The sequence below is a fragment of the Lottia gigantea genome (genome assembly GCF_000327385.1).
Source record: "Lottia gigantea unplaced genomic scaffold LOTGIsca_90, whole genome shotgun sequence".
NCBI classification, from domain to species: domain Eukaryota; kingdom Metazoa; phylum Mollusca; class Gastropoda; family Lottiidae; genus Lottia; species Lottia gigantea.
Window position 1 is genome coordinate 1,044,251 of NW_008710951.1, and position 12,870 is coordinate 1,057,120.

The 12,870-nt window shown below is 36.2% G+C and overlaps 2 protein-coding genes across 2 annotated transcripts; one reads left to right on the top strand and one right to left on the bottom strand.

The window, feature by feature from the left end:
* Window positions 1–3,119: 3,119 nt before the first annotated feature.
* LOTGIDRAFT_169921 (hypothetical protein) lies at window positions 3,120–4,701 on the top strand (the record flags this gene model as incomplete). Its single annotated transcript, XM_009068542.1, has 3 exons — window positions 3,120–3,307; window positions 3,515–3,566; window positions 3,736–4,701. 3 exons carry the CDS (start codon window positions 3,120–3,122, stop codon window positions 4,699–4,701), a joined length of 1,206 nt encoding a protein of 401 aa, XP_009066790.1.
* Window positions 4,702–6,598: 1,897 nt separating this feature from the next.
* LOTGIDRAFT_236955 (hypothetical protein) lies at window positions 6,599–10,929 on the bottom strand (the record flags this gene model as incomplete). Its single annotated transcript, XM_009068543.1, has 4 exons — window positions 10,867–10,929; window positions 9,154–9,405; window positions 8,635–8,833; window positions 6,599–7,371 (listed from the first exon to the last, which is right to left on the bottom strand). Exons 1-4 carry the CDS (start codon window positions 10,870–10,872, stop codon window positions 6,599–6,601), a joined length of 1,230 nt encoding a protein of 409 aa, XP_009066791.1. The 5' UTR covers window positions 10,873–10,929.
* Window positions 10,930–12,870: the final 1,941 nt, after the last annotated feature.

The following is a 12,870-nucleotide window of genomic DNA, read 5'->3' on the forward strand; positions in this document are numbered from 1 at the left end:
AGTTTCTGAGACTACAGTATGATTGGTCAAAAAAATGGCCTACCTGTCCCTTTGATATCTTTGCTAGAATTTTCACTGAGGCTCTAGGTTTGTCAGCTGTTTCCAATTAATTCTATGATTCAGTATGAGTACAGTATGTTTTTATCAAGTCATGGGCTGGGATTCCTTCAAATTGTCACAAAGGCTGTAAAATAGCTAAAACATGCTTTCTCTCTTGGCTACAGGGCTGTTGATTTAGCTCTATTTGATGGACATGACCGGCAAGGCAGCTCAAATGACCAATGATCAATATCTTGTACCGGACATCAAGTCTAGGTTAGCCATTACAGGTCTTTCAATGTACTATACTAACAGTCCCACAATAACACCTCGGCCAAAGAATATTGTATTGTCAGTCAATGATCTGATTGATATGGAGGTGATCCTGATGAGTAATTGTTAAAGTATATTTGAAATCATTGTATCATTCTGTTATTTGTTATGTGTCTTATATTGTTCTGTTTGTGGTATAATTGATCAAAGATATTTATGTGATCTATGAATGTTTCAAAACATAAACTGAGTAAATCCTGTTGTTTATAATTATATGATTTCTCATGCATAATCTTTTTTGCATATACACATGATTATCTCATCTTCACAATGACATGCTATGTAGATCTTTGGCTTATACCTTGACTGCAATAGCCATCTTTCTTGTATCACAGATGTTTTTAAATGCAGCGATGTAATTTACAGTCTTTCTGTCAAGGGCTTTTATTGGCTGTATTCGCGGGCATACAATCCAATCAATTCAAATTGCCTCATTCCGTGATACAAAAAAAGTGGCTATTGTGGTCAAGGTATAAGCTGACGTGCATAGTAACTTGACATTGTGAAGATGCTGTTCATCTATATTTTAAAATTGTTATGTTTTGGTTTATGTATACATCCAAATGTTTTTGTCTTGTGTTTGGAAAAATGTTTTTTTGCTGAATAATTTAGCCATTCCCATTTGGAAGACATTAAAGGGCTTGTGTGAAGAGGTTGTCTTGCTAGTGAATCGGGATCACTTATATCTTCTATTCGCATCAATTGAATTTTCGTCAAATGCTTTTTCATGTATTATAGAAATGCTTAACTGTATCATTAAAGCTGGTACACCGGGTACATCATAAGACACTCAGTTTTAGTTTTATTGCATGAATGGTACAAATCGTTGCTTTGAGTGTCCCCGATACACATAAAAAGCTTTGGAAACCTCTTTACAATCCCTTCAACGATTCTGCATATTTATTCATTCATTCATCAATTTATAGCCATTTCTACATACTGCTGATTAATTTTTTTTTTTCCAACAAAATAACTTGTGTATATCTTATATTTAGCTTAAAAATATAAACTGTGATCTCTAGCGAACAGAGTTGAAATTTTTGTGGATGACTCACTCTGTTTTTCTTCTAAACTTGAATCTGTAATATAAGCTGAGGCGAATCATTTCTGAAGAAACCTTGTGTTATCAGCACTTACTCCATGATGACTATAAAAATAATCGGTTTTCTGTTAATTTTAAAAAACATACAAAAGTTAAGTCTCAATTTGTGCTGCTCAAGATAGTCTTGGTGTTTTGTGCTGGGAAGATATACACCCAACTGCTTAAGAATGTTATTTAAGGATGTGTCTTCTTAGTAAAATTTTATCGGTGACACTATCTCCAGGAATTGTATTTTGGATCTTCTTAAGTTTTCTAGAAGAGCTGGACAACAATGGAAAATATTTTGTATTTCCACCCATGACATTATAATATGTTAAAATATTTTGTATATCCACCTATGACATTATAATATGTTAAAATATTTTAAAGTGAGAAATGATTATTTTGAAAAGTTTAGCTTTCTATGATTAAAATCTACCTGTGATATTTTCAAAGATAATAAATTACACTTAACTATTTTTCTTGATTTCTCTTTTGAAATTGAATTGAAATCGGTTGCGACGCCAGTGCTGTGCAGGGTGGGAGAGGAGTTCCCAGTGGCGTAGGTGGGTATGCTCCCATGAACCGAAACTGACCCGGCTCACTATCAAATATGTTGCCTGTGAGAGTCTCCTTTAGCTCGTTTGAATCGAGGGGGTCACTGTCGCATTAATCTGCTCAACATTCTCAATTTTAAAGACTTCTTTGGAATTCTGTCGTCTTTAAAAGGCAATTTTTCTACCGCAACGCTTTCAAACAGTAACCACATTCATCGTAGACATAGAATAAACGATATATTTAGTGGATATCTGTATGAGTCATTTGATGACTTTACGCCCCCAGAAGAGATATGCCAAAAATGGAGCTAGAACGATCTTTAAGTTTCCAAGATAAGATCATTTCATTACGTATGTAAATAAAGATAACATTTATTCTTATCAAAATAATATTCTACATTGTTTTATAATGGATGGCATCAGGTAGGCCATGATTTAATAAATAGCTGTAGACTCAACAACACCTTTTAAACCAGTGGTTCCCAACCTATTGCAGCCCCTACATTCCTGGGGCAATCATGTGGACCTTTCACACCCCCAAAATTTGTTTCATCCACATTTGCAGCATGTGATGATGTGAGGTACTCTCTCAACTCATAATCCATTCTTACTCCTACACCACTTGGCCACACCCCTTCACCCTAGTCCAACACCCACAGAGGGGGTGAAAACACCCCAGGTTGGGAACAAGGGTTTACACCCTTACATATTTCTGTCTACACCTATGGATGAGAGACGTGGTTTAAACGACCAATATTACGCATTATGTTCAAATCGACAAAATTACAAAATTAGCATGTTTAATATATTATTAGATGTAAAAGGATGACAAACATAAGAAAATATTATGTTCAACGTGAAACGTCCGGTGGCAGTTGTTTGTGGTCAAACTTTTACCAATCGCTGATATGGGTCTGGAACAGTACAAATAGAATCTAAATATAAAAAAAGACCAGAAAAACTCTTCATAGCCACTTAAAAGGCACAAGCAACTGAAATTGTAAATGGTCTTAAACCATATAACAAGTTATGAATCCCTTTTCAAATATTTCAGAGTTCTGCTGAGTCTAGTTTTACTGGTTCTACCATGCCTGGTATCTGTCACAGGTATGGTGGATCAACATGCCACCCACGAGACAAAGAACCTTTACTACAGACTGAAGAACTTAGCTAGAAATGAGTCCAAGATACTATTTGGAATGCAAGAAGCTACATTGCAAGGTTTAGAAGGAGGACATTCACCTTATATTTTGAATCGACGACATGATGGAGTTGAAGCCTGGATATATGGGGTACGGTATGTTATTTCTGAGTCTGAAAATATTGGAAGTAACGTCGTGTACCCTTGAGACAAAAACGAAAACCAATGAAGGGTTTAACCGTGATACAGTAGCTCCAATAAGTCTGACCAGTACTGTTGCAATAATTACTCTTATGCAGTAAGGATGAAAAGCTCGATATCACTCAGTCAACATGGACAATTTTATCTTGATATATATACTAGATTGATACAATGCGAATATCTGATCAATACAACATCCAAAAATCTAAATTCGGTAGGATATGCCAAATGGTTTGTACGTGTAGTATAGATGAACCCAATTCATATTTGCTATCTGAAAAAATCCACTGAAAGGTGAAATTCAGTTCTATCGGCATGTTAAATGAATATGAATGGGCCAATATGCGTATGATACTTCATTGGATAATATTGATGTCTTTCAGGATTATATGGCAGATCAAAAATATCCAGACGAGCTCTGTGACGTCAAACGTCTGACTGGTTCATTTCCCGCCATTATAGGCTTTGACCTTTACAACCTCAAACCGTCGGAGCTGAAGACGACGAATTTTCTAGGTCGTCTGGCATACGAACGAGGAGAAGTAATTTCATTGGTAATGCATCACAACAACCCCATCACTGGAGGCTCGGCATGGATAGATCGAGACCATGGCGACTACCACAAGACCGTGAAACGACTCTTGCCAGGAGGTGACTCAAATCATAAATGGAACGAGATTTTAGACAAGATTGCAGCATGGGCTCATGGATTCAAAGATTTACATGGAAAACCTATTCCAGTCATCTTTCGCTTCTTGCATGAATTAAATGGTGGTTGGTTTTATTGGGGACTGAACAATGCTGTTGGTAACACAGTCGACGAGCTAATATCGCTATACCGATACACAGTCGTGTACCTACGAGACCATAAAGGCGTCCATCAATTCCTGTACGCCTTCAGCCCAGACAAGTTCAAGGATAAAAATGATTATCTCAAAACCTATCCTGGTGATTCTTATGTGGACATATTGGGAACAGATTATTACTTTACAGATCACTGGGCTACAAAAGACAATTTGCAGAGATCTCTTCGAGAATTAGTGGAGCTGGCAGAAGCACGTGATAAAATTCCCGGACTGACTGAAACCGGATATTTCAACAACAAAATCAATGACGCGCCTAATTTTTGGAACGATCACGTGCTTGACGTCATCAAGAGAGAGAAGACTACACGGCGTATTGCATTCATCCACGCCTGGACCAACCAATGCTGGCTAGAATTGGGTCACCCAAAATGCCTTATCTGGGTACCATACAAGGGTCATAAAGGTGCTTCTAGTTTCGTTAACAATTTCTACAAAGACCCTATAACAGTATTCCAGGATCACGTTCCTAATTTTTACCATTAAGATAATATAAATTCTTCTCGTGATTCTCTCCATCAAACGGCCAATGTGACGGATAACATAATACGCTGATTAAGAATTGATTGGTATGATTTAAAGTTATAAAATACAAATCTGCCTTCTATTTAAGCAATATTATTATTTATTGCTTATATTTACGTTTTCAAGACATTCTTATTTTGATACAAAGACTTTAGTATGAATTTAAGTAGGGCCTATTTCTTTACGTTTCAACGTTTGGTACTACCAACATGATTGTTTATACATGTAATTGGAGACCGTCTATTTCATTCAATCACGTCAATGAATAACGGCGTCATTGGTTATCATTACTACGCCTACTGTTTTGGTGATGAGGCAATGACAATTTATACTAGTACAATGAAAAAAATAATCCATAATGTAAATATTGGTAATTACAACTTGTTTCATGCAAGCTGAAATCAAGAGTTGTTCGTCCAGATGTTCAGAAACACTCCAAATTCAAGACGGGTAAGAAATTGTTATTAATAAGAATGATTAAGTTACTAATAATAATAAAATATAAAATATGAACACTGCATGGAACTCTTTTTACGAATACGGGCAATGCCACTCGTGGGTGCAATTTCGCTTTTGATTGATTTTAATTCACTGCTTCACTAAGTTACTTAGATATAGTGAACCACGGTCTGCCTATTTGATAATGGTGTGTTGTAAAAAGATGGTAGGCAGAGCCCAAAGGCTACGAAAAGAGTAAGCACTTTCTGCTCAGTGTACCTGCAAGAAACTATCTCACTTCGCACTTCCACATTAGAACAAATAACAGAAATCCTTGTTCTCCCTTTCTGTTCTTTGTTGTTTAAATATGAAGTATCGAGAGATTTCAATGTGCCATCCCCATACACTCCTCATTTTACAAAGTCTGTCACACTATTCTCAAAAAATAACTTTATTATTTGTTAACAAAAGTATAAAAATGTACAACCTTTAACAACTTACAGACAATACTTTCCGATTGAAATGAAAAACGAAATAAAAATCAAGCAATTATACTAAGTTATTGATATGTCTCTATTATAATACAAAGCGAACTGAGAGCAAGCTGCAAGACTGGTTTTTACTTCTAATGATGAAATACAAAGTACTAAGAACGACACGGGAAAAACGTTAACCAGCGATTGTTGTTCCATATCGTACACAATTAGACTACTAAATGTCATTTCATGACTTCACGTATAAAGTAGTCCTCACTTATCATTGAGCGCTTTCATAGTTCAGAACATAAAAAAATGTTAATTGTTCTTAAAGATGGGTTTCCTTAATTTTTAGCGTCAAATTAAGCAAACTATTTGATTTAATTGGTGTTTCTAATGAATTATCATGTATTCTCAATCATATCATTAGGTTCTTATTGCATATAATTAAGAGTTTTAACCAATCACAAATCTCCATGTATTAAAAAGACTTTTTGACCTTTCTTGATCGGTCACTCGTTGAAATTCTGCTAGTAAATCTCTTCTTATTGAGCTAATTATAAATGAGACAAACTGGTATTTTTCCAAGTCCTTAGAACACCTCTACTTTCTATTCATATAAGTACCTAATTTTCATAAATGAAAATAAGGGAACCCATCTTTATGGGGATTGTTAATCAGACATCTGTGGTTCCTGCAATTCGACCAAAACAAAGTGTTTGGTAACGTTACTAACCGCGAAGGGCCTTAAGAGATAAACCGTATTTTGCGATTAGTGACGTCATACAATACTTCTTTTTTGAAGGAATTGCAGGAACAACAGACGTGATTGAAAATTGGAATGGTGCGAATTAATGCTATTGTGTCCCCGATATACATAATTAGAAATCCTCTTTACAATCCCTTTAGTGAGTAAGATAATATACGGGCCAATATTACATACTTTAAGGCTCACCTAACATAACAACCATTGGATCCTGAGTAAATTTTAAGAAATCTTTTTCCCCTGGGTGACCTTTATATGGAGTATAATACGAACAAACTGTGCTGTTTTGACAACTGTTGGCCCACGTTAACACATAGGCTATACGTTTAGTGGCTGGGTTAGCCTTCACGTATTTTATTCCTTTGATAGAGTTTAAAATGTAGTCGTTCCACCAATCAGGAATCTGGTCAATTTGGTTTAAGACATTCAAACCCACTTCCGTTAAGGCGGGAATTTTTTGGCGCGCTTCGCTATACATAACAACTTCTGATAAGGCATCGACAAACTTTTGAAGAGTTCGTGGAGATCGCACGTAGGAATAGTCATCATATCCAAGAATATCCACAAACTGGTCGCCGGGATAAGCTGCCATGTATGAGGCAAGTGTACCAGCAGACGTCAGATTAGCAAAACCTGCGTTCGGACTGTAAGCATACAGGATGTTGTGACAGCCTCTAAAGTCGCTAAGATACTCCACAATATATCGATAAGCGTCTTTTAAGTCTTCTCCGGTATTATTAACAGCGTTATTTAATCCCCACCAAAACCATGGACCGTTAGATTCGTGAAAGAGTCTGAGAATGAACGGAATCTGTCGGCCTTTTTCATCCACCAAGTTGTGAGCGTAGTCGGCAATTTTATCCAAGTATTGATTATATTTCAAATTCAAGGTTCCTCCTTGAAGAAGATTTCTGACTACTTTGTAACCATGGAGATCGTAGAAATTTCCACCTGAAAGGTTAATGTAATTTCAGTATGATTTTGCTATAACCAACGATTACTTTTTTTTTAAAAGGGACGTATGTGGGATTTTGAATATAGGCCTATGTAAATTGTCTTCAGAAGTACTAGAAATGTACGAAAATCGCATTATTCCTTTAAAAATACTTCAATCTAAGAAATTTATTCACTATTTCTATATGTCTTTTCTATATATCACAAAGTAATTTAAAATGACAGGTCGTCATTTTAACATTCAAACGGGGATAATAACACATATTCTTGACACATATGGATTTCAAAGCTCAAATGTCGACGGTGTGCTGTGAATACTGTAACTGATCGTCTTAGCTAACAAATTCCCGTGTCTGAGACTAAAGTATGATTGGTGTTAAAAAAAATGGTGCGTCTGTCTCTTTAAAATGATTGTCTTCAGTATAATTATTGAAAGGTATAAACAAACAGATCTATTCTCAATTTCTCAGACATGCGATTTCGTCAGGGTTAGGTAAGAGTGGTTGTAACAACAACATAAAATTGAAGTTACGAAAGCACAGGCCAAGGTGAAAATTCAGCAACATCAACGGGATTTTTTAAAGTAATGGAATTAAATTATAAAGTAATACTAATTACAAATTAAATAATTCTAAAATAATAGAGTATATATATTAATGTGAAGGAAGTTCGTCGTTTTCTGTTTCTGTAACCAACATCCTATGAACTAAAGAGAGAGTATTAAATTAAAATGGAGATGAATCAATAGTCTGTAAAAAAGTAAATATTAATATAGTATATATATATTACATATTGATATTAAATTTCTATTGAGCTATGGGTTTAAGTCTATCATGGACTAAAATATCATCTTTGATTCTTATTGCGTTTAAAAGAAATAACTAGTCCGGGTAAGACAAAAATTAATGCCTTTTTTATGAGCAGTTTGGCCTAATCCGGTATGGCTATGATAAGGCCAGATTTGTTGGACTATGAAATGAGGTGCTGTAAATCCATTCTGCATAGTCTTTGGATTGGCTACCCCACAATAAGATCTACAAAGCAGATGCAGGCCCGTAACCAGACATGATTGTTAGGGGGGACATGTAATATATCCGGAGGAGCAATGGTGTATGTTGTCCAGGAATTGGTCGGTTGTTTTTTCCTTGCAACCACCCCCACCCCCTCCCTCTGTAGCTACTGGCCTAAGCAGGTGTCTAACAGAGTTCTGTGTCTGGTATGGACATCATTTCGAATCTTCGATTAAAATTAAAATAATACCTGTTGCCAAATTACCAAAATGCCACGTCATTGCAAGTATCATCCCTCGAGCATGCGCACGTTGAGACAAGTATCGCTGCATAGCCATCCATTGTGGATCTAGTTGAAAGAATTCAAATCCCACAAAGGCGGGAAAATATCCAGATACTAATTTGACGTCACTTAGTTCGTCGGTTACATTGTGGGATACCATTGTGTTCTAAAGAAAATATGACAAGAAATATGGTTATGGTCCATCGAGATTAAAAGGAGATTTACGATCTACACAACAGGAAAAAGATCAATGCGCCGTTTTTGACCAATCATACCTTATTTTGAGCTTTCAAATCCACGAATTAACCGCGTTTGACAGTAAAAGACGAATCGTCTTTTCATGAGATACTGTCATATATATAAGATATGTAAAGAAATAGGAAATAAAATTTCTAGTTTACATACTTATACATATTCCAGACCCAAATCAACCCCCAAAATGGCGCATCTAACCCTTTAAAAGATAGAAAATCATTGACTCCCTACCGTAAATTGCCAAGCTTGGAATCCTTTATAATCTTTAAAAGTTTCATAGGGAGGAATTCCACCAGAAATACCACTTTGAGTCGTTGCCTTGTGACCAAACAAGAAATGATCTGGGTCTCTAGCGAGCGCGTAAAGACGCTTGTAGAGAGTTTTGGTCTCTTCTGTGGCTTTCATATCAACAGGACCTGGTGGGGCAGGACATCTGATGTACGTAACACATCCCAAGATTAACAGGTAATATATCGATACATCCTGAAGAAAATATGAAGTATTTTGATTGAGCTCGACAAATCTGACTGGGATATTAGGACATAAAACAAGACATAAAATAACACTTTAATGGGTTAGTTTATGATAATTTTCATAATATAAATATAGCTTAAATTTTGGTATATACGAAGCTAAACCATTGTTGAGTCAATCAAGACTTTGCTAGATATTCTACTATATCCCTGTGCCCCACACGGTACCACAAAACAACCGTTGGTTGGGGTTTTTCCTTCTTCGTTCAACTCCGTAGGTTAAGCCCCGCCCTCGACTGTATTTTGGTACCATTCAGTGGGTCTGAGCAACTCCCATAACATGTGCCATTAATATATTATGACCCTAAACGTCCAAGGAACTTTGGGACCAGATTTGTCACAGATAGAAACGTCACATGAGTGGTCGCCCTTGGGAAGTGACTGTCCAGATAAAATTGTCAGGATAATGTTGATTCTTCTTTTGATAGATTAGATTCCATAATACCCTAGATATCATCGCACATTTTCTACAATTTAGGACACAATTCGTGACACACCGAACTTCAAAACTAGTTTCATTATGAAAATGCAAAGAATTTACAACAAGTTTGTCGTCTTTAGATTTTGGCAATAGCCCTGTAAGAGAGATAATTTGCAAGCTGAATAAATGAAATTAAATTAATGGAGTTTTACGTCCTACTTTTCTGCACCATGTGAGCTAATGAGGACGGGCAACGCCATGCAGAGTACAATGAGGGAAATTTTACCAAATTTTGTCGAGGGATCTTTAACGTGCACATCCTGTAGCACACGGGGCCTCGATTTATTGTCCCATCCGAACGACTAGACGTTTTTTCCATGTCAGTTCCTTTTAGCTGCATCTCTGACAGAGGGAAACCGGGTTAAAAAATCCGAAGCTATTACCTCGACCTATGCCGGGATTTCAAGAACGCAAGGTGAAACAACCATCTCATAATAATGACGGTTATATCTGAAAAACACGCATAAAATTTCAACCATGTACGTTTGGTAAATCAACAACATTTGAATTACGCCAAAATGGAGAGAGAAAATAAGAAATTATAGTCGAGCAGAGATATTTCTGCTCATCCGTGTCCGTTTCAAAAAATAAACACGAGCTATCAGCCCACTTTATTATTAAGTTAAGCAATAATCAGTTTATGATTTATGAAAGTTGAATTCCTATTACTGTTTGTGGACATATGAATGAGCAGAAATATCTCTTCTATTACCGTGATATATAATATTGGCCTTAGTGATTCTACAACATCAAGACAATAACGACAATGTAAACAACATTATTTATTTATAAATAACACTGTATGTTATATTATATAACATTGATATGGCTTTTGTAAGACGGTTTATGACACCAATATGGTAAACTGTGTTATTTGAGCCATATACAGAAATAATACAGTATGTCTTCTGGTATTCTACACACACTTACCCTCATGTTTGTGCCTTAAAACTCCAGAAAGTCAGTATTTTGTTCACATTTATTTCATTTCCCTGTGCCAAATCATATGACGAACTATGTCACTACGCATGATCACTGTCATGATTTTATAGGTCACATCAATACGCGTGTAGGCCTACATAGAAGCAGACGACACAAAGTAGCCATTCTTTGATACGGGCTCACTCCACTAAAACATTTTATGATTGTATATAGTCCAGGCTATTTTTAGAAATCTTCTTTCTCTCTCTCTTTTGGGGTTTTTGCATGCCTATTTTTGTGTAATGTTTGGTCTAGATTTGGAATTTGATGTCTGAAATTGAATTATCTTTAAGATTTGGTGAGATGATGAGAGACCTAAAGTAAAGGCGGAAGGCTAATTCTAAAAATAGTCGTTTTATGAACTGCCAAACTCTAGCAGATGAGTATTTACCGGTAGTAGTCTACTTTCAATTTTAGTAGCTCAAAATTTTCATGGCCATCATATATTGAATTTTTTAGGAGACATTGAGGATTGGTCAGGCTTTCGACATGTTGGAAAGCTTTCAAAGAGATTTCTGGAAAAATTTGTAGAAGGTTGAATTTCGTGTTTTAACGTGGGAAGAGATGGCAAATGAATTAGTGGAGTGAGTCCATACACCCTTCACATACACGATTTTTCTTTCGCCATAACGTATTCAACCGCAAGCTTTATTTATACTAAATCTGAGTCGTTTTTGTCGCACGATTCGATTAGGTAGATTAGCTATTTTGTACATTTGTGAGCCAGGACGTTCAGGCTAATCGATGCATTTGTGAGACAGTTTACCTAAACTAGGCTAATCGACCTAACCGTCCCAGTTGGTGGTTAGGCGATTCGATTAGGTGTGATGTCATTGGTAATTTTTACTATTGGCTAATGATGTATGTACGGCAAATTTCGCGATTCATTACGAGTTGCTATTACGAGCGACATGAAGGGGTTTCACGACTTATATAGGCCTATTTGTTATTACCAATATTTACGGATGAGAGTATTTACAGTTCTTGCGATTTTGTAGCTTTTAAACCTTTTCCCAAATAGTAAACTATATAATGTATCTATTGTTAAATTACACGTTACTACACGAAGAGTGCTCGTAGGCTAATAACTCGTACAAATCATAAACTAACCGTAATAATTCGTAAATTCTATATCATATATAGCTAACATGTGGATGCGAGTAGTTCAGGCCCGTAGCCTGATTATTTTTGTTAAAACACACAAGTTATAATTCATTGGATTTTTATTGCCGTTTTAGTTTAATCGTAGCATAGTCGGGTATGTTTAATGGCAAAACGTTGAACCAATACGTCCCAAGTAATTTTATGGGTACGCTTCCTGTTGAAGGCAAGAAGAACAAGATTGCACTGGCGAAGCTGAGTCATAGATCGTCGTTGTTGTGAGTCAACGAGAGTAAGGGTTGAAAAGCTGCTTTCACACACAGCGGTACTAGAACCGAATATGGCAACGCTTGCAACCAGTGCATATAATTTAGGGAAAGCCAATTTATGCCCATATAGTTTTTGAAGAACAATATTGGACTCCTGCTTTTCTGTCTTGGCAAAGTTATCTTGGAGAAATTGTATTTTCAATGGGGTGAAGAACAAAAATTTGACAGCCTCTCGTTCGAAGGCTATCAAAGCTAGAAAGTTGAAATCTGCACTGAAGGTACACCCCTAATGGAAGTTGTTATGTTTTGAATTTCAAGTCCCTACCGTGAAAACTCTGCCTGTTACAGCACTTTGAGTTTCAGATTTTTTCCCTAACCAAAATGTAAGCAAATTTCCCTCTTGAAAATTCGGGTGAAACTTCTAAGTCGATTTTCCCGAAAGATTTCAAAAAATACGAATTTCTGTTTTCGACTGAAATAGATAGAAGACATGTTAAACTTTCGTTTGCAACAAAAATTATACCTCTAGGGTCAAAATTGGCGAAGTTATGGCCATTTTAGTGAGAGGGTGGGGGTCGGCAGT